General features: G+C 38.9%; 5 protein-coding genes across 7 annotated transcripts in view; 3 read left to right on the forward strand and 2 right to left on the reverse strand.

Moving 5' to 3' along the window:
- The first annotated feature begins 3 nt into the window (after positions 1-3).
- LOC145479239 (thioredoxin-like protein 1) lies at positions 4-8097 on the forward strand. Of its 2 annotated transcripts, XM_081457546.1 has the most exons (9): positions 4-124; positions 2714-2810; positions 3006-3167; positions 3493-3615; positions 4311-4380; positions 4916-5009; positions 6174-6252; positions 6439-6543; positions 6839-8097. In XM_081457546.1, the coding sequence occupies exons 1-9, from the start codon at positions 15-17 to the stop codon at positions 6866-6868; spliced, it is 870 nt and encodes a 289-aa protein (XP_081313672.1). In that variant the 5' UTR covers positions 4-14; the 3' UTR covers positions 6869-8097. The 2 variants fall into 2 exon arrangements, with proteins under 2 accessions (XP_081313672.1, XP_081313673.1); XM_081457547.1 differs by lacking the exon at positions 4-124 and having other exon boundaries at positions 545-2810.
- On the reverse strand, positions 8079-12627 carry LOC145479236 (uncharacterized). The gene is made up of 2 exons (XM_081457543.1): positions 12549-12627; positions 8079-11379 (listed from the first exon to the last, which is right to left on the reverse strand). The coding sequence occupies exons 1-2, from the start codon at positions 12567-12569 to the stop codon at positions 10426-10428; spliced, it is 975 nt and encodes a 324-aa protein (XP_081313669.1). The 5' UTR covers positions 12570-12627; the 3' UTR covers positions 8079-10425.
- A 289-nt stretch (positions 12628-12916) lies between these two features.
- LOC145479242 (ryncolin-1-like) overlaps positions 12917-26801 on the forward strand; it is a 67620-nt gene continuing 53735 nt past the window's right edge. The window contains exons 1-2 of one of the 2 annotated variants that reach the window (XR_014048407.1): positions 12917-12988; positions 15925-16005. The gene's annotated coding sequence lies outside the window, so the exon portion shown is untranslated. Of the gene's footprint in view, positions 12989-15924; positions 16006-26801 lie in introns of those variants that run through there. The other variant, XM_081457552.1, reaches the window with a different exon arrangement.
- LOC145479261 (L-rhamnose-binding lectin ELEL-1-like) lies at positions 15942-17764 on the forward strand. The gene is made up of 2 exons (XM_081457576.1): positions 15942-16023; positions 17397-17764. Exons 1-2 carry the CDS (start codon positions 16011-16013, stop codon positions 17762-17764), a joined length of 381 nt encoding a protein of 126 aa, XP_081313702.1. The 5' UTR covers positions 15942-16010.
- LOC145479265 (chondroitin sulfate synthase 1-like) lies at positions 21272-25415 on the reverse strand. Its single transcript, XM_081457581.1, has 2 exons — positions 24518-25415; positions 21272-22730 (listed from the first exon to the last, which is right to left on the reverse strand). The coding sequence occupies exons 1-2, from the start codon at positions 25241-25243 to the stop codon at positions 21273-21275; spliced, it is 2184 nt and encodes a 727-aa protein (XP_081313707.1). The 5' UTR covers positions 25244-25415; the 3' UTR covers position 21272.

Raw genomic sequence — 26801 nt, forward strand, 5'->3', positions numbered from 1 at the left:
TTTCTTCCGACAATATGGCGGCAGCTACAGGGAATGTCATAGTAATTGAAAATGACTCACATTTCCTGTCAGAAATGACCAAAGCTGGAGCTAAACTTGTAGTTGTTGATTTTATGGCAGTTTGGTGAGTAAAGAAAAGATTTTTCTTCAAACATCTCTGTAAAACTCATAGTGATCAGTCAAGGCTCAACTCTTTGACTATGAGCGTAAATTTATCGGCAGAAGTAACTACACGTAGCGACACTCTAGCAGCACTTGAGATTGGAATTTATTAGCAGAAATTTGCTATTATACAACCAAATTAATCATTATTAAAACAGACGCTATGTTGTTGATTTTTTTGCGTCATAACACTCAAACAAAGACACTTAATAGATGTACTTCCATTGTGGCTCTGTCGCGAGTGACTCAGCAAAAGTAAAGCTTATAGCTGAGCTTAAGGCCCTTGCAAGCTAAAATGTGGTACTACATTTAAGCTTATCATGACCGCAGAGCACAGACCATAGCACACAATACCATGAAGACTGAATGATATAGCTGTTGTAGGTAATTTTTTTCTTCAGGTAAATTTGATTTTTACCTAGGTAATATTTTTTTAACTAGGTAATTTTAAAACAAATTTTTTTACCTGGATATCTGTTATGATGTTCTTCATTTTCACATAGTAGATCAACGGATATTGACAAAGCTGGAGTGCCGGTTAGCCAGATTTTACCCGTTAGCCCGTGTCGGTTAGGGGTGATACTATTTGGCGCAAAGACAGAATATCACTAGTTTGCTTGCGGTTTGCTTTCACTTCAGTTTGCTTGCGGTTAGCTTTTTTTAGGTAGTTTAGGCAATATTTAATATTATTGTTGTTCCGTTATTCCACCTTGAATCGTCCACTGCTTTCGTTTAATGGCCGCTGCATCGGTCTTGGTTAGTCCAAATTCTGCTTCATTTTTGCTGTCATTCTTTAGCCAGTTTTTTGCCTTGTCGTAAAATTGATCGTCGATAAACACAGTTAATTTGCTTTCCTTCTTTTTAGAGCTTTTTTGCGCATCTAACTTCTCATAAAACGTGTCTTTGCTGACACAAAACGTGGCAGTTTCCATTGCTTTCACGAACGAAGTCCCGTTTTCATCCAAGTGTGCATGTGCACGTTTTGCATAAATTAAGTTTGGACCGAGGTGAGTCTGGGACCCAAAAAAGCAATAATTAGGAGAAAAAAAAGAAATTTTTTCAACTTGAGCTGTGTAGTCTAGTGGAGATCAAGATGGACATGTAATCTGAAGGTCTTGGGTTCAACACACGGTAGGTACTTGTAATTTCCTTCTTCCTTTGAAATTAATAATTAGATAGGAAAATAAGAAGAGGTAGGCGTAGAATAGGGAGTTAGTGAAAGAGAAGAAGAAGTAGGTGGGAGCAGGGAGAGATGAAGAGAAGAGTAGGAAATGAGATTTTTCTCCTCCTTTTTTTACCTGGTTAAAAAAAAAAATACCTAGTTAAATAATAAATTTACCTAGTTAAAAAAAAATTACCTACTGAATATTTTTAACTGGAACATAGCCATGGTATGAAGGAGCCTTATAAAACTGTTAGGGATAGAATATAATGAGCACATCAAGAGCCAGAGTTCGATGATGAGAAAAATTAAGCTGATCTCAAATGTGGATAAAAATATCAGTGGAGCATTGAGGTCAATTTGTATCTTGACCTTCAGTTACTGATTGTTGAAAGTATTGCCAAAAAAAAGTTTTGTATTTTATTGGCTTTAATTGAGTTGTTGAAAACAACTGTGTCAAGTAAAAAAAAAAAATGGTTGAAACAAATAATAATACCTGATAGTAACTGGATCAAATAAAGTTTAATTCAGGGAGTAATCTTGCAAGTAATTTCAAAATCGGAGGAGCGTGAAGTGTAAGCCGATTTGAAATTACGAGCACGATTACTCTCTGATTTGTATGACGTGAGGTCCAATTACTAATTAATTGTATCTATAACGAATAATTTATTTCGGAATTAAAAATGCCTTTTGAGAACTTATTTTGAGGGAAAACGTCTGTAGCGCTTTTCATAAGTTTTGAAAACTGTTGGAAATATTGTGAAGGAAACCATTAAAGCGCGCGTAATTGGCGTGCGAGTCATGTGGGTATCCAATTACAGGTATCCAGTTACAACAAATTCAAATTGGACACCCACGTGATTGCACGCTGATTTACGTGACAAATACGGTAGGCACTTGGAGAACCAATCGCGAATGAGAATTTTGTTATAGATGCTGTATTATGAAAATTACATTTAAGTAGCCATGTGGAATAATAATATTATTTTTATGGTACGCAGGTCAACCCTAAAAGCAACTAGGGTAAAAATTAAACTATAACATGCTGAACATGCTAACCATGCTATAGAAAATACGGCCAATAAGAATACAAGAAAGTCATCGTATATCTTGCAGTATAACATCCACCCTTCTCTCACGCATTGTCCATATGTTGCATTGATTGTGTCGGGCACTGTACTTCTATGGTATAGTATAAAATAGTTAAATGCAAAGTTTTTGATTGGTGTAATATATTACATCCCATGAGTCATTAATGCATTTTTTGGTTCATGTATATACCCACAAGCCTTTATATACTGGAAATGTACATGTATCATTGTTATGTTTGAATGGCTGCACTGATCTAAATATTCAATATATTCTTTTGTACATACATGTAACACACAGGTGTGGACCTTGCAAAAATATAGCTCCTACTTTTTCTAAACTTAGTACAGAGTATTCAGCAGCAGTTTTTCTGAAAGTTGATGTGGACAAATGTGAGGTTAGTAAACTAATGTACATTATACATGGCTGTGTCTAAATAAATACTAATCAGGAATAAAAAAAAATGTGTAGGTAGTTAATTAGATGGTTTTCCATGTGATCTCAAGTAACAACCCTCTTTACTTGATTGGATTTTGTGACCTCTTTCTGTACACCACTGAATCTTATTTTTTTCCTTATTTTGCTTTCATAGGATATAGCAGCCAGATATGGTGTCTCCTCCATGCCTACATTTCTTTTCTTTAAAGGGAAAGTCAAGGTGGATGAAATGAGCGGAGCTGATCCAAAGAAACTGAAAGAAAAAATAATCAAATGGATCGGCGACAGTGATAGTGATGTTGGTGTAAAGGGGCATGTAAGTTATATGACAGTATGCATCTAGCATTATCATGATTGTCACAATCTCTTCATCACTCAAGTTGAAAAAAGAAAACTTAAATTTAACAGCGTTACATGTAAATGCATGTGATAGTTTTCGGGGCACAAAGTTTTTGCAGCGATAAATGATATATATTCATGTAAGTGTGGCTGTGCACATAGTTCAGTTACCAGGGATATTCTAGAAAGTGCTAATTATAATTTTATTTATTAAAAAGTGACAACATTGAAACTTATAATAATTGCAACTAATGCTGGATTTTTTGGCATTGTTTTTGTTTTCTTTCAATAATTTATCACAGATGGATTTAGGTACTTTTATAAACAAGAGTGGATGTGAATGTCTAAATGAAAGTGATGATTACCATCTACCAGCTGCACTAGCCAAGGGTCCAGATTATTTGGAAAGTGACTGTGATGAACAGGTACAGCAAAACAAATTGACCTGAGTATTTGACAAATTCTTTTTTATGTCTTAATCCCCTGGGGAGAATGGGCTGTGAATTCTTCTTCGCTATGCCACTTGGTCATGTGCAACCACTGCTGCCTCTCTCCATGATGTACAACCCAAGGCTGTCCTTTTTTTCTCTGTGGTTCTGCACCAGGTCTAGACAAAGTCTTAGGGCCTTGAATTCTAGCACTCGCATATTAGGAAGTCAGCCCTGTCAAAATGTGTTGTGGTAGTAGACAGAATAATTACTGTTCTACATAATATTATTATGTAATTTGTGGGCAGTAGATACCTGACACTTACAATGTACTTTTAATATTCAGGATACATGTACAATGTAAACTGTGGACTCTAGTGTGAAGTGTGCAACAAATAATTTTTATTATGTACAGTAACTGTGGGCAGCAAATTTATTGTTGGCTACCAGCAAATTTGACAGGGCTGGAAGGTGTCTTCTTTTTGAAAAATAATATTTTACAGTGTTGTTTATAGGTTGTCCAAGGTGGACATTGACATATATGTATAATATTGGAAGCCTTGTGTATGTACACTGTAGCTGTGCACCAAGAATCAACATGGGACAACTAGCTTTCACAAGGCTTGTACAGTGTATTTCTGAGCCTTGAAACACACAGATCTACAATGTTGTTGTTTTTTGTTACTGCCTAGTTACTGGTTACAATAGCCTTCAATCAAGCTGTAAAACTTCACTCCCTCAAGATACAAGGTCCAGATGATGGTAAGTGGATCAGCCATTGTACTGCTCATAAAACCAATATTTTTTTGGCGACATTCCCATTGTTGTTGCCATTGTTCCTTACCTTAATAAGAGGTGCAACACTTGATGTACATCCAATCCTCCAGTCTGATCAATGGGGTTTACTCAGTCCCATGAACCAAACAAAGTCCAGTCAAGCTGTAACTCTCACAGGAACAGCTTCCATTTTACGGAACTTACAAATTTATGTCATCTTAAACTTTGCAAATTCATGTTGTAATATTTTTCAATAGCACAATATACCCAGGGGGGTTATGGCTAATGATGATGATGATGATGAAAGCGTACATTTAGTATTTCAGTGCTGCATCCTTCATGGATGTCTCTTTTAATCTGTTTAGGAAAAGTTTTGGGTGGGAGTCAACATTGTGGTGAGGGAGGGTGTAGAAAGGAGTAATATTGGAAAGCATACACGTACATGTGTGAAAATATGTAAAATCATTCTGTAGAATTGTGGAGCATGTTGTACCAACATTTCTGATTACTGTTTTTTCAGGGAGAGGACCAAAAACAGTGAAACTGTTCACAAACCATCCAAATAGCATGGATTTTGACTCTGCTGAAAACTTTCAAGCAGTGCAGACTCTTGAGTATGTCACTCATGTGTTAGATTTAACTATTTATATACTTTGTGATTTTCTTGGTGAAAATCTCTCAAGGATCCTCAACATTTCTAGAGGATCTCCATATCTCCATGACAATCTTATCAAGGATAATCCTCAAAGATTTTTTTTACATTTGATTTTGTTTACAGTTCAACGGCTTACATCAATTTGCAAAAAAAAAAAAAAATTGGCTAAAAATTAATATATGGCTCTTAAGTTTACATCTTTCAGTATCTTACATGTACGTTACATTACACGTGAAAGAAAAAAAATACGGAAGAAAAAGGACAACAAGAACAAAGGACAAAAATATATAAATGAATAACTTCGTGATTACAAGAAGTAAATCAAGCTACATAAATTTTATTATTTCTTTGGTTACTATTTATTTAATATTGATTTGATTTATTTCTGGCCAGGGCTAAATAACCATTTCTTTTCAAAATAATCTAAAACATTTATAATATTTTACATTCAGTTTCATATTTTGTAGCTATTTTGTTCTGATAACCTTGAATTTTAGGGGGTGTACATTGTAGTTGGTTTCTTCTGTAGTCTCACAATAACAGCTTTCCAACAATAATAGAGGATCCTGAAAGATCCTCTTCTGAGAAATTTTATGTGCTATATTTATAAAGATTCTTGCCAAGGTACATGTATTTAAAGGATCTTTACAAGCCAACAGATGAGTGTCTCCACCGCTTTTTCTAATTCTCCCAAACTTTCACAAGTGTTTCAGTCCATAACTCAATAGAGACACTTGTAAAAAAAAGTGTTTTTTTTTTAATCTTTTGTAGAAAATGGTCCAAAGAAAATAACAAAGTTACATAACTATTACTGACAACTTTTCTGTTTTTCTATGGAGCTACAGAATACGATTTTAACCAATCAGTGTCTATAATATTATTTTCTTTGGGATATTTTCCCTACAAATATTGTGCCATCATAAAACCCAGTAAGAGCGTTTAAGCAAGCACTAGGGGAGGTCCTATGTTTTATTGTACTGTACAAATATATGTCCAAGCTACTGAAAATAAATATTTATTTGAGTTGATGTACATTTTCAGCCGTAATTTTCTCATTCAACAGTCTGTATTTTCATTAATACAATGTTATTTTACAATGTTACAATGTTATTTAATTGTGCAGATTGACACCAGATGACATAAAAGATGATGTCATAACCCCACTGAAATTTGTCAAATTTCAAAATGTTAATAGTCTAACAGTAAGTAGACCTTGGTGCTTAATATATTTACTAATCAATGAATTTAATGCAGTCATAAAATTTTGTAGTTATTATATTACTAGAAACTTTTGTTACTTTCTCTCTTGATATACTAACTAAAGGTAGATACAGTGTACTTGTAAGTCCAATAAGAAAATCCTTCCTTTCTAATGTTCTGTTCTGCAGTTATTTTTTCAAAACAATCAAGGAGGTGAAGAAACTACTGTGTTGGAGTATATTGGATTTATTGGAAGCCCTTTAGATTCAACTAATATGGAGGAATTTAAAAGGGTAAGGTCCATCATTTTGAAACAAGCTACAAACTCTAAGAGTCAGTACAGTTTCATCAGTTGTACAATTTGCCATATGAGAACTTTGACTAGGCCCCTTCTGTATAAATTTGATTGCACTGAAAAACTTCTAAGTACCCATAATGAAATACAGTTTCACTCTTTTGAAAACTGCTCTAAAATGACTTTAATAACACTGCTACAGCTGTAGTACTTGTCTGACAAGATTATCTTGTGCATTGTGCACAATGATTTTTCACTCTTCTTTTTTTCTGTATTTTTTTTGTTTCATTCAGGTGGCTGGAAAGAAAGGAGACAGGCACTGAGACCAAAACCATGCTGCTTGATTTGCCTGCCTGAGCAGATGAAATAGTTTTGATAAGATTCTATTCACACAGTTCTCAAAATTAATAGTGATACAATCAGCTGTAATGCTTGGCACAGAATGTTCAAAAATATCTTAACTCCACAACCAAAATGCATCACTCAAGAGAGAGACTCATCATGACCAGCTGGCATGTAAGGTGAAAGGCAACTTACCTGGAAAAAAGCACTAATTGTAATGGTTTTGCAAAGATTTTACCTGCAGTCTCAAATTTTTCTCAATTTTTGAGAATTTCTATTGCATTAAATACTGGTCAGTTATATCTTTAGAGAGCAAGTGTCCATGTATGAAGCAAGTCACCATCCAAATGCTGTCAATTAAAGCAATTAGTTTGCAAGAAGGCTCCTTGTTAGCACTTAGTTGATTAAACAACTGGCATCAATAATGATAAGTTAACCTGGCAAAACAAACTTGGAATTAAAACTGGTTTTCAAGCGTTAGCCCGTCATCAAAGCAAAATCTATGAGTCACATTAACATGTAAAGCACAAACTAACCCATCAAACAATGTCTTGCCACGAATGAAAGTGGCAAACGTTTTCAAGAATAGTTTACTACGTCCTGCCCTAACTAATTATTATAACTGTCAAGGCAGAGTCTCTGAAGACGTGTTCAATCATTCAGTGATCATAGCAGTTTTTTCTGAGAGCACCATAAGAAGGGAAAAGGGCATTTTAGTTCAAGCAAACATTCTTGTGTAGATGTTGTAGGTCAAAATGAAATTCAGGTTAAAATGATTTTAACCCAGTTTTATGCTCAATTTCCTGTGTCTTCTAACCCTAATTATTCATGATCCATGAATATTTAGGGTTGAGAGACAAAGGAATTTCATTTTAACCAGAATTTCATTTTAACCTGAATTTCATTTTGACCTATAACATAGATACAAAGAAGTGAAGAGGCAAACTCTTCTAAGACTCATGACAAACCCTTATCTATCTTTTGCATTTAGCTCAGCTGTCCACACTTGCAACATAACAAATGACCATGAAAATGTGTAAAAGAAAAGAGCTTTTTTTTCCTTGTGTTAAATGCTTACTGCATTATATCCCAGTTATGTTGTGCTGTGTGCACCAGCAACTGACAACAGTGATCAACTAAAGGTGTCTGTTTAATTTGTTTGCATTACTTTGTTTTCATATAATTTGCCAGTACAGAGTAGGCCTCACACTACTAACAGACTTACAAGTGATTTTCGTCCAAGTATGTGAATCTAGTTTCAGTAGAAGATTGCCATATTAAATTTTTTTTTTTTGAAATTACGGTAATTTCATATTTAGGAAGCACGAATGCAACCAACCATCCATTTATGACCTCCAAATAAATAATTTGTTGTTCAAGACATTGTACATGGTCATCTTTTATCTACTTTTCCAATCACTTTAAAAGCATATATATCAGAAAAGTACAAACCAAGATGAAAGAATGTTTACTTAAATACATTTAGTAATTCTCCCATACACCATAAATAGCTAAAAATGCAGACATATAGCCGGATCTTTCAGCAAGTGCTTTACCTTGGCTATTCATTTTCATTTTCTGTCATTTTTTGAAAAAGACTAAGATAAAAATAAAATACTACTACTAATAATAGTTGTTTTACAACAATATTGTTGTAAAAAACCAGTCCTTCCATACAACCATAGTTAAATTAAAATCAATTAATTATTAACTAGATCTTTCAAACCAATGCAAGTCAGGCACAGCAACTGTGGGCTATTTTATGACCCTCAAACAAACATTAATTTTGGTCTCCTTTGCAGCTCTCTCTGCATGCTGAATAGCCTGGCGGTTCCCCTTAGTATGATATTCATCTTCTTATTCAGTTCTATACTACAGTGGAACCTTGATTTAATGAAGTCGCTGGGGACCAGCCAAATTTGTTCATTAAATCGAGGGTTTGTTATATCAAAAACCTTTTTTTTTTTTAAATTTTTTTTAAAATTTTTTTAAATACTAGTGAGCAGCACTTCAGCAACAGATCTTGTCAACTTGCTTTATTTTCTCTGACCAGTTTCGTCTGATCATACAGACTTCATCAGGGAGTTTGAACAAGATACATAAAGGAACTTATTTTATACTTATTCTTTAGAGTACAAATCGCGTTCTGACTAGGGTGTGAACAGCAAAAAACACCTACAGAATTGCGTGCAGGATATGACTAAAATCCTGCGAATGTGCTATGTTTAATTTTGGGGCTCACGGATTTAACGTTAAATCCGTGAGCCCCAAAATTAAACATAGCACATTCGCAGGATTTTAGTCATATCCTGCACGCAATTCTGTAGGTGTTTTTTCCTTTATGTATCTTGTTCAAACTCCCTGGTGAAGTCTGTATGATCAGATGAAACCAGTCGGAGAAAATAAAGCAAGTTGACAAGATCTGTTGCTGAAGTGCTGCTCACTAGTATTATTTAAAAAAATTAAAAAAAAAAAATTAAAAAAATAAAAAAAATAATGAATTTGAGGGGAAACAACCAAAAATGTTTGTTATATCAAGGTCATAGTTAACGATTGATTTGTAACACAGGTGACTTCTGTCATGCAATTCAGTGCAATTTTCGTCACCCAGAAGTGCCGCGTTTTGAGATGCAATTCATTAAGCATGGTGGCTTTCAGTATCAATTATTTTCACTTTTGAGCAGACACGCAGCTTTTGTTTACAAAAGAACCACACTTGCAGAGTAGCGATTTAAAAATGTTGCAACATAGAGGTTATACAGAAAAGATGTAAACAAGGAAACGGGCTTTAGTGTTGTTATGTTGCACTACCCAACATTTCTGGATTTCAAAGAAGATAGAGCAGAAGTTAATTGACGTTGAAATACTATAGTGCCAATGTCTATGACATATAATAAGCTGTTGACTGAAAAGTTGCTGTCTCTTTACCATAAGGATTACAAGGATTTGTTGACGGTTGATCTGTTCAGCGTTTATCTTCTGTCACGTGTTGACATTGTAATTTGTTATATCGAGGTAGATTTTACGTTTGGGCTTCCAGATTATGCTCGTTATATTGAGGTTCGTTATATCGAGGTTCTATTCCATACATTTTACTGTAACTTTGGCCGGGACATATAATATCATTCGTTATATCGAGGACTTCATCAAATAGAGGTTTGTTAAATTAAGGTTCCACTGCATAACTCTAGGTAATCTCTTGTGTTCACTGGCCTTACAATATTTTGAAATAAAATTTAACACTTGAAGGTCATTGATCTTCTAAGCTGGGTCCTGCATGGGAGAATGGTGAGAGCAGGCTGGGATCTATACACTCAGCCATGCAATGACTGATCTTGCCACAGGGTACTGATTCTATTAACATAGTGGGTATATACATGTAGTGACTACAATGTATAGAGGTTTTGCACAGCAGCCATTTTGCATGGCAGGAACAATAGATTCTTTTTCCTATGGGAAAAAAATGTTCTTCCTAAACGCAAAACATTTGCATTGTTCCTGCCATGCAACATGGCTGCCGTGCAAAACCCCTATTGTCTTAAACTAGTTGCAATTGAACTGCAAGTCCAAAATGATCTGAGACTAATTTTTCACTCTTTGTTACCAATTTCAGGATCTGTTTCTTTACTACTGCAACATTAGAACTAGTGAACATTGCATCGTAGTTGCCACCATCAGTGTTAGTTGGACGTCTTACTGGGAAAACGGACTGAAGACCAGCTTGATTCATTGTCCATAGTAGTTCTCTATATTCCTCACTGCTGTTACTAGTGGTTGGGTAATTGTTGTCAATATTAAAGTCTCCAGCCACAACAACATGTGAACCTGAATTCAAATTTTTCATTGCTCCAGCGAGTTCTTTGGCTTGCAAAATTCTGGCCTTCACTCCATGAGGATCTAGGTGTGTGTTAATGACATAAAGATGCTGAGAGTTAAAGAAATATTCTCCAACCACAAAGCCCCTGTAATCAGTAAATTGTGCAATTGAGTAGTTGTGGTATAGTCTTGAAGCTGTCCTTACAAGTGGTATACGACTAAATATAACAATACCACCACTTTTTCCGACATAAGGTGCCAGAAAATCTGCAATAGAAGTTCTGTAATGAAATCCATGTTTTTCCATTGCTGCAATTAAAAGTGAGGCACATTTTGAAACGACTACTACTCCTGCATTCAAGATGTATGCCTCTTGAATCAGTGCAATGTCAAAATCCTTTATCCCTTCCGTGAGACTCTCAATTCTTTCACTGAGGTCGAACACAGCATGAGGTTTAAGAAAATCACACCATAAGTTGTAGCTGACCAGTTGAAGGTTCTTTTTCACATCCAAGCTAGATTCCATTTTGTTATCTTCCTGGGTGACATGATGGAATAGTAGACTTTTGTTTGTGCTGAGTCCCCCATTCAAGACATTGGAAGCAAAGAGTAAGATTAACATTGCACATGCAATCTTTCCCAAAAAGGCAGGTTTCACCAATGACCTAAGTCGCATCTGTAATGAAAATAGTTTCTTATCAGGATCAAAACATAATTATGAGACATTTATTCATGTTATAACTTGATAAAAATGTGAACCCACAACTCCATGGCAAAACACTGGCTTGGCTCGTTGCTTTTTTTTTCCTTTTTTTGTTGTGGGGTGGGGGCTGGGGTGCAAACTTTTGTGCCATAATCACACAGTGAGTGCACCACAAGGTAAAGATCAGTCACCTGATCATATTCTGAGAAATTGTGCACCAAAATCAATGTTAAAGGGAGGAGGGACTTGCCTTTTCCGATTGTTTTTTTAAGCCTATGCTATCAAGAATTTTAAAACCACAGCAACAAGACAGTAGTATCAAGAATGTGATCAATATTTCATAAGTGACTAACTAAAGAATACATAAACATAATTTTCAATTTTTGTTTCAAATCCTCAAGTCGCATAATCACAAATTGTATAGACTATGTTTAGGCACACCGAGGTCCACCCTACGAGCAGAGCCTCTATTAGCTCTTTTTGCACATGTACCATAAGAAAAGGCTCTGCTTGCAGGGTGACCGAGGCCCTATCCACGCTTATGAATTTTGTATGTGTTTTCGCTACACACTTCCCATGCACAATACCATTTACACAGCGTTTTCCCTGCCCCCAATCAAATGCTGATTGAAAGTGTTTCACTAATGTGAAATGAGAAAACACCACCACTGTCATTTGCACATGCACACATACAGTGTGAATAAAGTCAGTGCATTGTCATAAGCCTGGCTCCATTCTTGCTGTCCACTGTAATACAATAGGGATTCGTTTTCAAATGTCTCAACACAGGACAGCATTATTTTCAAATGTAAGTTTTTGATAAAAACAACGAATTTCAATTGCTTTAAGCCCTGGCCAAATGGATTCATTAGTAGACTCAAGTTGAAAACTTGGGTCGACTTGCGACTACGTTTGGCTAGGCCTTGGGTGCACTTGCATTGACTTGAGATAACTTAATTACATCAGCAGTTTAACCAATTTAACTTTTCATTAGAATCTTCCTTTTTCATTCATTCATTTACATATCAGAATGTATGTGTTTTTCAAACGAAAAGGCATTAGTGGATAGATCAAAGTTACGTAATTAAACTTGCTAACTAAAATTATTTAAATCAAAAAAAGCCCTAGGAACTCTTACTTACCGCAGTTGTATTATTTCGCATTTTTAGCTATTTTTAGAAGGAAAAACCTAGAAAAAAAACATTTTGAATATGGTCGACTTTTCGCGTAGCGACCGCGTTATCTTTTGTTCTTCTGTTTGTTGCCAAGAGCATTCTTTAGGTTTGTCTCCAAAATGAAAAGCCACAATCCTCTCCATGCCACATGGCATCTAGTTGGCGGTTTTTGTTTCCGTTCCGTTTTTCTACCTGAATATATTTTCCCAGCAGCCCCTTGGGCTAAGCAAACGACACAAACAAACCGGTGTCACTGGCACGGAAACAAACACCGCCAACGACCGCCAACTAGATGCCATACGCGCCTGGGCATTCAACAAACAAAATGGCGGCTCGGTTGCGAGGTCCAGTGAGCGCTGTAAAGAGTAGGAGGAACCAGAAATGACTTTAAGCAGTCGACTAATAAGGTATGATATTCTAACTGTTTTTATTTATTTATTTATTGGTACATAATTCCGTCGGGAAATAATCAGGTGAACTCAAATTTCTAGTGACCGTACATTTTCCATTTTAGCAATTTTTAGTGTACAAGCCAGAGCTTAAGTTAATTTAATATTCTTAGAGCTGTAAACAGTGTAGTTTGAAAAAGGATCGAAAGCAGCCGAAAGAACAACAACAATTCGCTCAAGTTACCAATTTTTCGTCCTTTTGAGTTGGGAATAAATCCATGTCGTGGTTTGAAGACAACTATGTTTACATCAACAATCATTATTGTGTACGGTATCCATGGTCAAATCGTTCCGCAGTGTAGTCAGATCGTTCCACTTACAACAAGTTTCCGAAACGATTCTCAAAATGATTGCTCCACTTGTGAGCTTTGAGTTCTGAGTACCGAGCCACACATGTATATTTCTGTAACTATGACACATTCAGTCACTCCACATAAGCTTATTTCTCCGCGTAATATTGAAATCTTTTACTGATGAGACCTTCATCAAGCCAGCCAATTAATCACATAAAGACCATTGTACTCCCCATAAGTGACACAGAGCTGTGTAGGCCTTTCTCTGGTTCAAAATTTTCATTATCTGAGTGTTTTCGACATTATTTTCTTTTATTGGCCAGGTGATGGCCAGGGTCGTTGTACTTGTGTGTAAATGTAATGACAGAGATTGTCAGAAATTCTGAAAACAGTGTTTAACTAAAATAAAAGGTACCACAATTTGATTGGCTAGCAGCCCGTCAATCCAAAAGTGACATCAGAAATTTGACATTCATGCAAAGTGCGACATCCGGAACCCGACAAGATCAAAATACATATGGTCGAGTCCGAGGAAGTTCGAATTTTCTGTTCCCTCGTCTCACCCCCTCCCTCTGCTCCGTATTTTTTGCACTCGCTCGCAGTTTCGTTCCTTCACGAGTCCAGTTAGCCTGAGTTGCCAGAGCATCCGTTTTTTTTTTTTTCGTTTCTGTGTACTTTTAGCTAGTTTTCTGTACATGCAGCTTTTATAACCAATTGAGACTAAATTTATGAAGAAAAATTAAAGAAAAAGGGAAAAAAATCCAGAAAGCAAAAATTGAATAAGCTATCCACAAGTGGGAATAGTGACAGAGCCTCTTCGTTCCCGGCCATCCGTTGTGTCGGCAGCCCATATTTTGCCCCTCCCTCTGTCACGCAACGCCACGCATCAAAGGTCAGCACTCAGAAGATGGCGTCCATCTTTAGACCGCTCTACACGCTGTTGTTAGGTTTTTTTTCAGGTCATTTGCTTATTGAAATAGCCACTCTTCGTCCAAATATCCCTGCTTTTGAGGATCTTTCTTTGGGAAGCCTATTATAGCGTGTTTTTGGCCTCGTGATTTAATTAATATGAGGGGTTGAGGGGATTTCATTTCTTTTTATTTTTTGATTATTATTATTTATTATTTATTTATTTATTTTTTCCCTTTTGGTGGTCTGTTTTTACATGGGGTTTTGACTCCTTTACAGATCGTTCATATAGCTTATTTTTAATTTTTGTAGTAAAGTGTAGACATTAAATTGTAATGATAAGTAAATATATTTCATGCCAAAATCTGTCATTTCCATTCTCTATTTTAGACCTGAGCCAAAATCTGATACCCCATTTCAGACCTCATAAAATGAGTACACGGCTCAAATATATGCCTGCAGCTAACCAGAAATGACTTCCATTTGCGTAAACATTCGAGAAGGGCTACAGCTTGGCCAATGTTGATGCGGAAAAAAAAGTTCCTTGTAGAGCAAAAAATCGAATTCCAATTAGCCAGAGTGAAAAACATCCCTATTTCAGACCAAAATGTCATGGGCTCCAGTCAAAATGTACACCCTAAGTTCTATACTGAAAACCACTCATGCTAGTCTATGGAAAACGATGGAAAACAGAAATGCCATGAACAGCTTGCTAGGGATTCAAACAAAGTTTCCAACAAATTCAGTATTCTTAAAACAAAGGGAACATCATTTTGCAGAAAAGATATCACAGTTGAGGCAGACCTGCCAACTCTCCCGGTTTTCTCGGGAGTCTCCAAGTTTGTCATCAAATCTCCTGGTGTCCTGGTTAGAGCACCAAATCTCCCCAGAACTACTTACTGTGGCTCGTTTTCATTTTTTTTCATTAATTTTGTTATTTGTGAGATTTCAAAAAGGAAAATAAAACAAGAAGGGAATTTGTTGCTCTTATTTGAGCTACTCTCAACAGGAAAACGTAAAACAGAACAATTTGATATATATTTAACGAGTATCCTAATTGGTCAGAAATCAACCAATCAAATTGTGCAATACATGGTACAAAATTGGCGTGGTTTTCGCATGCTGTTTACATCAGTCGAAGCGAAGATGGCCAGTATGGATTTTGGATCGCCTCCAGGTTTTTGTTCTCTTGGTGTGCAGGTATGGTTGAGGTGCTTCAACAACTATGTACTTTAGGTACATACACTGCATCTACAAGTTAATAACATCTGTCTTTTTAGGAATTGATTTTAGTATTTTATTTGATAGCCGCGTTTTAGTTAATCTCTGTTTACAAGAAGGTAGTTACCCTAATGTTAGGGGTTACCTTGGAAGCATAAGGGTTAGTTACCCTAGCACTCTGACATTTCCTCTCTTTTTATGGACAGGTTGGGTTACCCTGGTGCTAGGGGTTTAGGCTTTAGGCTTTTCTGTCAAAATGGTATACAAAAGGGTAAGGGGTTGGACCTCAGAGCAGAGCCCGTATAGAACTTTGTAGACTGTCCACCCAGGGAAAAAGTTGTATCTCCTGGATTGAAAATTGGAAATGCAGACCTGATAAACTATGTAATTCAAATAAAAATAAGTCTCAAACTCATTACTAATTCAAGACTTCCATGACTTCAAATTTGCTTTTTGATTGTTGATTTTCAGACATGACTGCTCAATAGTGGACCTTGTTCCACGATTTCCTTATACTGTTCACTCTGTTGACTCTCCTGGAGGAAACCAAACTCACCATGGCTTATGAAGGTGTGGTGTATTATCCTTTCCTTGACATGTTTTAACATTTTTGAGGCAGTGTTATTACCCTAATCAATACACGTTTCAGTGCATTGTTCCACAATTTTTCCAAGGGATTAGTTTTGCTGCTGTACTCCCCCAGGAGCCTGAAAAAATCCTTTGCTACAAGAATTTTGGGTGTCCAATTATTTGAGGTGACCAGTTGTCGTTTATTAAAAGCTCTAGAACCTAAAGCATAATACAAAAGTTTGGGGGAGTTGGCCTTTTTTGTCCAGACTTGTTTTTTTTCATGTAGAGTACTATTTTTGTGAATTTAAGAAAGTCTCTTGCAGTGTTCCAGATCAGAAGTGAGGGGTGTCAGGTCAAAAACCCGACAAGGTCAGCTAAATGACCCAACAAATTAGTAATAGTTATTGGACCAAGTGGAGTATAATTCAGGGAGTAATCACGCGAGTAATTTCAAAATCGGACGAGTGCAAAGTGCGAGGCCGATTTGAAATTACCACCCGGGGGGGGGGGGGGGGGCGGTTCTTAACAAAGTTTAATACAGGGAGGTTCCGCCCTGAGGTCCAACCCCTTACCCTTTTATATCCATTTTGGCAGAAAAGTTACCCCTTTTATATACCTTTTATTGACAAAAAGTACCCCTTTCACATACCTACTTTAGAACACTGCACCCTCCTTTCTAAACTCTTGTAACATCTATTCGAAATATTTTAATTAAAGGCCCTTTTAAATACCGAAATGACCAATTTCCCTACCCTTTTATATACCTCAACTTGTGAACTCCCTACCCTTTTATATACCTGAAGCCTGAAAAATGTATCCCTTTCGGGCAGAGCCTCCCCGTATAGGCCCTTATAGGGAGTACCCCCTAAATTACAAGAATGATTACTTCCTGAATTGTACGACACGAAGTCCAATTACGAATTAATCGTATCTGTAACAAATTTGAGAGTTAAAAATGTCTTTTGATAATTTTTTTTTTGAGCGAAAACGTCTGTGGCGTTTTTCATAAGTTTTGAAAACTGTAGGAACATTGCATATGAAGCCATTAAAGCACGCGTAATTGACATGCGAATCATCCAGTTACAAACAGTTTAAATTGGATACCTGTGATTGGACACCCACGTGATCGCGTGCCGATTACGTGGCAAATAGGCGCGCAGAAAACCAATCACGATAGAGAATGTTGTTATAGATACGATTAATAGAAAATTTATAGTGATTTGGTGAGAGTAGTGGGAAGTGACCCACTGGAATTCCTAATTGACATCCTGCCTTGAAACGTTATCTGGAACCCTGCTCTTGTGGTAAACAGTTGGTTGGAATTACAAACTTTGATGATGCACTCAACATGTTCTTATTTGAATTTTGCCCAGTGTCCGTTACGATTTGTGAAGGTGACAAAACGATTATCCGTTGCCTGAAAGGAGGAAACATCAGGGTTTTGGAAGCGTCTTATGGCAGACATGACTTTCAAACCTGTCCACATCCGAGTATCTACACTACCAATTGTCATGCTGGCAATTCTCTTGCGATTGTGAAGAGTAAATGCGGCAACAGATCCAGCTGCGAGCTCGATTCAAGCAACTCAGTATTTGGAGATCCATGTTACTTAACATACAAATATCTGGAGGTCGAATTTCAATACGTTTTTTCACCTGTGCAAGCTGACGTGCCATATATCTCACAATACGGGCGTGCACGTAGAAGTCCCAAGAGACTTGGGAGCGTGAATTACATGTGAATCACGTTGTGAATGGCCTGAATGCCCACTATCAGAAATGCCTGCAGGGAATCATGGTAGTTGTATTCATCAAAACAACTATCCAGTCCAAGACGATGAATACAACTACCATGATTCCCCGCAGGCGCAACGCATAGATGGAATTGGCCATTTGCAGTCGGGTCGGGGTAGAATTCTGCTCGATGTAAAACCACCAATAGTAAAATGTTCAGTGTGGAAATGGTGTGGTGTGTTCGTCCTTTTGACTGGACCGTACATTTGTAGCAGAGCAAGATTTAATAGCTGTATTTTGGTTGCACAACAATGTAGCGGAGTACGAGCATGTCTACAACAGAAGGAATTTAAGTTGTTGGAGAGACTTTAGACGATGCGAAGGAGTTGGTAAACAAGTGGAGCATCGAGCTTTTGGGGGCTTTCTGCTTCACGTTCAGATGATCATCTTTGTGACCGTTATTAAGCAAGTGGGTCAGAAATTCAAATAAAGGGTTGTAATGTGGATTGGACAGTTTTACAAAGTAGTTTCCTTTTCCGGTCGGAACCTTAGAGTGCGTTTCTTTAAGAAAATCCACGATTGGATTCTTAAATCCGAAATATGGATTTAGCGTTTCTTTTCTAAACAGATTAATCCAAGATCACTCGGATCATGGTGCAAAGGAACCGGTCTGAGCAAGGATTCTTCGGTTTCTTTGATGCACCAAAGAAACCCAAAATCCGTTTTCGGATTTAAAAATCCAATCTTGGATTTTCTTAAAGAAACGCACCCTAACGCCCTAGTCATACACGTAGATCGTTTTCACTTGACGCCATCACTTTCTAAAATCCAAAACTAAAGAGCCACCAAAGTGTTTGCTAGTATCCTCATCAGGCGGTATATTTATATCTGTTTACAATTTTACAGCTCAATAGCGTGCTTCGTTTGGAAACCAGAGTATTTTGAATTTCAGGGTTACGGAGGTGCGTGACACAAGGCTACGATCGAGTTTGTTGAAAAGTATATACTTATCTCATGATTTTGAGCCTTTTTAGAAGTAAGAACATCAGGAAAAGTGCTTATGTAAATGCTTGTTCGCTCAATACTGATAATAGGTCGCCTAGATAGCCAAAGTAAGTTCCAGATGTTTACACTATTTTCCGGCCGCCATATTGGTGCACCACGGATGTACACCAACATGGCGTTTTCATGCTGGGCTCTGTAAATTTCTGCGAAACCTTTCGACGAATACCTGAAATTTGGGGAAACGCACAGGCCTAAAACTTGGAGAAGTGTCTTATTTAGTAATCTTCTATAACATAACAATTTCTTAGCTTTTTCCATTGGATGGGTTTTGGTTTACAAACGTTCGGCCATCTCTTGGTAGATTTTATCATGAAATAAAATGATGATGATGATGATGATGATGTCTAGATCCAGGGAGCTGTAAACGAACAGAAAGTGCACCCCATCTCAAGGCCTTTCACTAGTTCGGGCGTGCACCACGTGCCGCATAAGGTACGTTCCTCGGGAGTGTGCGAGCAACCATGCGTGCGTTCCAGTAGGGGTTTGGGCATCCATGAAACGTTAGCTCGTGACTCCCACGTACTTGATTTTTTTCTCTGACCGTCTCGTCAACTTTGTGTGAGAGGGTGGCGGCATTGCTTCGTCCCCCGAAGAAGGCTTCCCGTGGATACAGGGGCTCCACGAGATCGACCGCGGAGAGAAACGTCTGGAGAGGGAGGCCCGCTTTCACTACCTGGTCCCACTAACACTCCCACTTGACGATCACGTTCTACTCGAGGGTGAAGAGCATATCTCCCTCGGCTTTGGTGGCCTGATAGACCTTGTGGAAGGTACGGTCTGGATTGACTTGGCCTGCAGATATCTGTCGGGATAACATTAAGGGTACCCGTGCCACCACCACCTGTGGAATTCGTAGACGGTGCGGGTTGTCTCCTAGTAACCATTTACATGGATCGAACGTACTGGTGTCTGGATACTCACCTCCCCGCCATTACCGGTGTGACGTATGTGGTCAGCCGTAGGCTCGCCCGTCGAAGAAGTGGGGATGTTGGTACGTAGACAATGTTCATACCAGTCCAACCACTGGAAGGCTTTCACGGACTGATTGGTTTGGGCACCGTGCCTGCTGCGTGGGGGTTCCAAGTCGATGGTGTTGAACGGGAGAGGCATCTTGCTCCAATAGCGGTGCCAGATCGAAGTGATGGGGACGCACTTCTCCATGAGGTTAAAGTCAACGTGTTTTTGGAACTCGGCCTGGAAACAGTGACAACCCGCCTTCACCAGTTTGACGTCGGAGACGCAGTAGTCTTCCATGTCTCGTCTCAGATTGAAGGTGTAGTCGTTGGCCACCTGTTTCGCATACCACCATTCGAGCTCCGTCTTTTTTGGCACTTATGCCTTCGGGATCGTACATGTCTGAACGTGGCATTGGACTCTCGTAATCTTGATTTTCTAACGCGTTGAGAAGATGCCCTCGTTGATCTGTTTGTTTACCTCTTGATGGGTTGTGAAGACGTACTGCAAAACAAACATACCGTCGTAGCCCTTGAAATTGTGAAAGACCACGATAATGTCTCGAACGTCTCCCTCCTCTGTGATGGTAAGTTCGTCCAAGTGGACGAACATGTCGTTGGTGCAGTCTTGACCATAAAACATCTCGGTCTCGTCGCTCTCGGCATCCAGGCAGAGCATGATGAGGGTTTGCATTTCCTTTTCGTCGGTGATGGCCATGTAATCAACGAACACGTAGAGCGGAGGGGGTTTGAACTCGGAGACGGAGATGTTTGCTTGCGACGAGATCAAGTGGTAGGTGTAGCGATCATCTCCGAAGAAGTGACGATTGCAGGTCGTCAGAATTCCATGGCGGCGGGAAAACGTCCAGAACCCACTTGACGTTTGGCTGTCATGAAGTCGAAGCAGTCCATCCGTTCACAGGCTTTACTATGTACATCGTCTTCCTTCGCAAGAATGGTGATACAGATCATCATCGTGATCGTACCCACGGTAATGGGACTTGGATAAGAAACCACCAAACGTGTTACAGCCTAGGAAGTGATCGGCCACTTTAATCAGTCGTTCTTAAAGTCGTTTCTCCAAAAGCACTGAACGGCATAAAGCGAAAAAGATCTCTTTGGAAACCTGTTTCAAATAGCCAGAAAGTAGCAATTTTAACTGTTAAAATTAAACCTTCCATGTTATTACGTCATTTAAATTGGCCAATTAGGTGTCCTTCCTAAAAATAGCCTCGCAGTTTGACCACGCGCTAATTTATAGAGATTGTCATTTGAAGAGGCCCATGTATGGCGGGTGTATTCTCTACAATGTATACAACTTCGTTAGGAAATGGTCAAAAAAGTAAAAAAATTATTAAGAAAGCACTTGAGTCCATTCTTGAACTGTTTAGAGGTTTCTGACTCAGCCGCGGGTCTTGGTAAACAATTCCACTCACAGAGGCGTTTAGCGGAAGAGTACTTATTTATAATTACCGGGGTACATTACTGTTAACAAACTTTAGTCGTTTGCATTCTGAGTAGAAAGCAAAGCTCTGACTAATGATTTCTGAGATGCCGATATGGAGGCTTTAGAGCCTTGACACGCAATGTGTTGTGTAACGGAGAGATTTGGATCGCAAGTTTTTCTGTGATAAACATGTATTACACCGGGATCAGGTGCGCGAAACACCTCAATCTCTGGATGATCTACAAACTTCGCAAACAGATCCACGTCTTCCATTCCCCAGCCTCTAATGCTTGTGTCAAAGCCTCCAACAGCATCCATGTCTTGATAATAAATGCATGCTATTCCGTAAGAGAATGACCTCCACATTCCTGCATCTTTGTTAATAGTAAAGTGCGAATCGGGTTTGGTTTTGTTGCTGTATGTTAGTTCAGGATCAAACTGAGTAAAAATTATTGGAAAGTAAGCTCGCTTACCAAGCGCAGTGTTCAATCTGCAGCGATCAATAAATTCCGAGTTAAAGATCAAGTCAACATCACACAAGAATAGCAAGGCTGCTTGATCAAATTTATTTGCTGCGAGAGAAAGAGCTATTCCGCGGGAAAAGTTACCCGCAACATCAAGCCAAATAAGTTCTGCTTCGGGATATTTCTCTTGGTATTTCTTCATGATACCTTTGTGTTCATGAGGAGAAGACACAGAGGAAGAATATGCGACTACCAGCTTGACTCTCTGAAGTCCTTTGAGGCAGACCAATTCAAAATTTGCCATGAAACGACGGAACGTTTCCAGACGCCCTTCTAAGGGAACGAGAACGTGTACATAAGGGGGCATCCCTGCACGGGGCTCAGTAGTGTATCTCAAATTTGCAAAAGGCTGTTGGGTATAGAACCTTCTCTCGTGTGACATGTAACTAGTTTTCGTTTCATTAGTTATGTTGTTGCGATGTTTCTTTGCACTAATGACTGTCAGTTGTACGATATGTTGTATGCCATATAGGGGATGGACACGCCTATAACCATAATTTATTGTCTGGTCCTTCAGCTTCCCAAGATGTTTATTCTTCCTGGCCTCTTCATTTATAACTTCGTTTGTTTTCTCCAGTATATTGTTGACTTCAATTTTCAGTGCGCCAAGGATCTTGGTAACGGGCTCTTGTGAGCTGATGTGAGGGTAAAATACTTTGGAAGTAAACATTTCCCATTTTTCAATGTTATTTATGGCCAACTGATGATGAAAATCTCTTGCATCTTGAAGACCTCGTTTCTCATGAAGGGACAATCTGTTTGCTTGTAGCAATCGATCCATGTTCCGCAAAACACGTTGGAGCTTTTCTCCGTGCTGTTGAAGATCTTGAATGCGTTCGTTGTTAAAGTGGACGTGTAGACGGTACATGTAGGCAGGATCTTTGACAGGGTGAAGCGTAATCGCATCATGAATATTCTTAGAGTCCAGCTCACCCACAAACATTTTTCCATTCCCATTGTAGTCGTGGAAGAAAAGTTTATGTAACTAAAAGAAAAATGAAATCAAAATCGGTCTAATCATTTATCACGATATTTCATAAGTACGGTAACCCAAATTTAAACTAATTACATACAAATCTTGTTTTTAGCAGCCTTATGCAACGGATCGACGACAAATTTCATCTAACGTGCAGATTTGGCAGACTAACATGGAAGTGGGGGACCTTGGGCAGCTGAGGTCCCCCGCCTTGGTGGGGTAACCAATCTATCCATACAATCTCTCTTTTTTTCTTGATCGCGTTCACATGTTAGGTGGGGTAGCCCACCAAGGCGGGTTACCCGGTCAGCCGGTCCGGGTAACCCACTTCGGTGGGGTGAGTTTTCTCCATGTGAAAGCTGCGGAGTGGAGTAACCTTCCTAACCGGGGTAATCAAATCACTGCGCCAAAGCCCGGAAAAACACACGGTAGAGCAACATGAAAAGCCAACCGCTACGAGCGTGGCGAGTTATTTCGACGATTTCACCTCCAAAAGCGCCAAAACGCTGATAAAACCTGCACTGCTGGCGACAATTTAAGCGTGTAATCGGAGAGTAGTAGAATTTTCATTGTTATGCTGCACCTCTATGGCACACGCGAAGATATATACTAAAATATGGGCGAAAATAATTTCCGCGCATGCGAAGAAGTGCAGCAGGATGGAGGTTTCCGTCGCTGAGGGGAGATGGGTGGGCAAAAAGCGAACTCTGAACAGACCTGTCGGGGTATGAACATATAACAGAAGGATCTCAAGTGCGGAGGGCGTTTAAACACTGTGCTCAGTACCCATGGGTCTTACGAGGGTCTCTAGAGGAAAAGTATGCTAATTTATGTAGAACGCGTCGCCATTTCGGTGCAATCATATCAATGAAAATAGGTCAGGCTAATCAGCGGAATCAAACTGAAGTTTTGCCTGCAACGACGACATTTAAGCGAAAAGCAGCTTTATCGGAACAAACGAAGAAAACAAACGTTAGTTCTTTGTTTTACAATAACTGCCTAATTTCTCGCGCGCTGATTTGTTCATTTTTATCATCAATAAGAGTACAGACAGATAAAATTTTAATTTATGCAAGCTTTCAAGTTCAACTTTCAGCTGTCAAACTGTCAACTTTTTAAACAATGAGATTTTATGGACCGGGGGGTCCTCCACTTCCATGTGAACAGGCCCTTATTTTTGCGGTGAAGAATGCAATTTAGGATATAAGCTGTTCGCTGAAAACTTGAAATTCTCCGTAGAATAACGCTGTGCCGCTCACACGGTGTATGTGGCTGGTCTGTCTTCCGATATTTTAAACTGAAGTTATCACGAAGCATTTTTTTACATTTTAAATCTTCAAGATCATGGAGCGGTCGGTGATCTTGTATTACAGTAACTTTTTTTCATACTTGCGGTAACCTGAAGTTTAAACTAATCACATACAAATCTCCTTTTTAGCAGCCTTCTGTCACGGGTGGACCACAAATTTCACCTAACGTACAGGTTTGGCAGACTTATTTAAGCGTTAGGACATACGCGCGCTGTTCGCTGACAACTTGAACTTTACATGGTAACACTGTGTATGTGGCTAATGTGTCTTCCGTTATTTTACCCTGAAGATCATGAAACATTTTTTTACATTTCAAATCCTCAAGATCATTGAGGTATCAATGGTTATGAATGAATTCACGGGGACATTATGAAGGCAGAGAAGGAAATTCTTTGAAAGGGGAGAAGAGGAAGGGAGGAAGGAAGGGTGAATGAGTTAAAGATACAACAAACCTGCATCCTTAACTTCTGATAATTAGCAGCTTACCTCAGAGGCCCAAGTGCAGGAAATTCTAACATAGCGTTGTATACACCGACCAAGCTCAGTGTCTTCATGCATGTGTGATTTCGGTGCTTTTAGAAGACAATGTTCAATTTGCGGAGCAACCTTCTTCAAAACACTTCGACTGAATACTACACCCGGTCCTCCCATACAATAGTTATCTCCAGGCAACAGGTTAAGCTTTCCTCTTTCTTTCTTTGCACCTGTTCCCGCTTGCCCCAGGTAGATATCATCGGAACTGTTTAATGAACGTAATAAACGAACCAATTTGTCATTGCGGATATAAACATCGTCATCCGCTCGCATGAACCATTCGTAGTCGTTGATGTGGTGGTCGTGTATGTACTTGATCATCATTAACGACTTCTTCAGCGGTGGATATGAGTCATCCACGTCGGGTAGATTGATCACTGGTAGTTTGGACTTGTTACGAGCCTGACTTGAAAAAAATGTTAGTTTTCCAGCAACGTTCCGGCCCCATGTATCGGACACTGCTTGAGCTCGAGTTTGCAGAAACTGCTCAGCTGTCATAACGCCAACAAAGATGAACTGACGGTTATTAAACTGCACTTCTTTTGTCATTGACCTTGGTCGGAAATGCTTTTTATAGGTTAAATAGCATTGATTCTGCCTCAGAAACAACGTCACATTGTAACCAACAATCAAGCCGGCCAGCAGCAACAGACACTCACGAAGACTTCGAACTTCCATCTAAAGAAAAAGTCGATCGCCTAGCTAATCACGAAATGAAATGAATGTTGTCTTGACCAACTGACGGATAACTTGCTGTTATCTCATCCCTTTCAAAGAGCTCGAAACAATGAAAGTAGGAGTCAAACGACAAAGAACGTCTGCTGAAGACTTTTGAAACTAAATATTCATGATTGCCGGGGCGATATCGCGTTCGGGATTGGTTGATTCTTTCTAGTCGATCGAGATATTCTCGCTTTCTCTGTTAAATTAAATTCTTCATTGCCTGGAGATGAGATGTTAGAAAAATAGAAAATATAGTTTATTAGCTAGCCTGGGTGTGGAACTCATGACCAGGCTTTCCGCTTGAACGGACACCTGAATATTAACTAAGAACACTTTATCCTACTGCCTGCTTCATCGTCAGCTTGCTTCTCAATCACAAATCACAAATTTCTGATCTAGGACTGGATGTCGCGACACCGCTTAATAACTTTTACACAAAATATTGTTGTGGAGGCAGGGTGGCCGAGTGGTTGGGGCGCCGGAGGTCGGAGCTAGTTTATAAATATACCATCCGGGTGTACAAAGCATAAAAAAAAATATTTGTGCCCGCCGTATTTTGAATCATTAGGGTTATTATGCATATCAAATGCTTTGTACTTTGCAATTAAATTAGATTGATAAGATGGTGTTGGCGTTTTTTACGTACAACAACCTTAAAAATGCAATGACCCAATTGTGACCGAGATTTAACAGGTAAATTATCCGCCCGTTCGATTATAAGGGCCTGTTGCAGACAGTGCATAAAGAAATGTGTGAACAGTCAAAATCTATTTTCTCTATTTTCACAATTATGAATGAAGTGATGAAGAAACTGTTTAGCAAGCTTGATGAACCATAGCATAAAAAAATTTACCGCTGAAAACCATCATTTCTATTTTTTTTAGTCTGCTACTGTTGCGCCGTGCGCCATAGTTTTGGATCAGCTCTTTGAACGTTTTGACATGAAGTAACAGGCCCTTATAATCGAACGGGCGGGAAATTTACATGTCTAATGCCATAATAGGGAATTTGCATTTGTAAGGTTGTTGTGCGGAAAAACACTCCTATATTGCGTGTAAAAGTTACTAAACAGTGTTTCGACATCCATTCCAAGTGAAGATGCTATGTTTGTAGTGTACACTTGATTTGTGAATGAGAAGCAAGCTGTTGTTGTTGCGTGTGTTCTTTAGCCTGCGAACAGGCTCCCAGCGAGAGTGGAAAGAAATTCGGCGAGCGAAGCGAGTGGCAGTCTACGAACCGTGAAGCAAGTGGGAGCGTGAATCCGCGAGAAAAGCGAGTGGGACGCGGGGAACGCGCACTCCCTCATCACCAGACCGCTCTCGGCTCGTCCCGATCGCCCTAGACTACACTTGGCTAGCTAGCTCGCACTAAACCCAACCAGGAGCCTGTTCGCAGGCTACGTGTTGTTGTGACAGCTTCTGCAGTGTGGTCTGACCAACGGTTTCAAACTGTGTTCTTTAATATCTGTTAATCCGCAGGTGTTAATACACATATGCGTTCGAAATCTATAACA

This window comes from Orbicella franksi, chromosome 2 (genome assembly GCF_964199315.1).
Source record: "Orbicella franksi chromosome 2, jaOrbFran1.1, whole genome shotgun sequence".
Taxonomy (NCBI): domain Eukaryota; kingdom Metazoa; phylum Cnidaria; class Anthozoa; order Scleractinia; family Merulinidae; genus Orbicella; species Orbicella franksi.

What these genes read in the sequence shown, in the direction of transcription:
- LOC145479265 (XM_081457581.1), bottom strand. Translation starts at nt 25,243, where the DNA reads ATGGAAGTTCGAAGTCTTCGTGAGTGTCTGTTGCTGCTGGCCGGCTTG. An exon ending in CCTGCACTTGGGCCTCTGAG is followed by an intron (nt 22,731 to 24,517) that starts GTAAGCTGCTAA and finishes TTTTTCTTTTAG; the next exon opens with TTACATAAACTTTTCTTCCA.
- LOC145479239 (XM_081457547.1), top strand. Translation starts at nt 2,580, where the DNA reads ATGCATTTTTTGGTTCATGTATATACCCACAAGCCTTTATATACTGGA. An exon ending in TTGATGTGGACAAATGTGAG is followed by an intron (nt 2,811 to 3,005) that starts GTTAGTAAACTA and finishes TTGCTTTCATAG; the next exon opens with GATATAGCAGCCAGATATGG. An exon ending in AAAATGTTAATAGTCTAACA is followed by an intron (nt 6,253 to 6,438) that starts GTAAGTAGACCT and finishes TCTGTTCTGCAG; the next exon opens with TTATTTTTTCAAAACAATCA.
- LOC145479236 (XM_081457543.1), bottom strand. Translation starts at nt 12,569, where the DNA reads ATGCGAAATAATACAACTGCG. An exon ending in TGCGAAATAATACAACTGCG is followed by an intron (nt 11,380 to 12,548) that starts GTAAGTAAGAGT and finishes TTTTCATTACAG; the next exon opens with ATGCGACTTAGGTCATTGGT.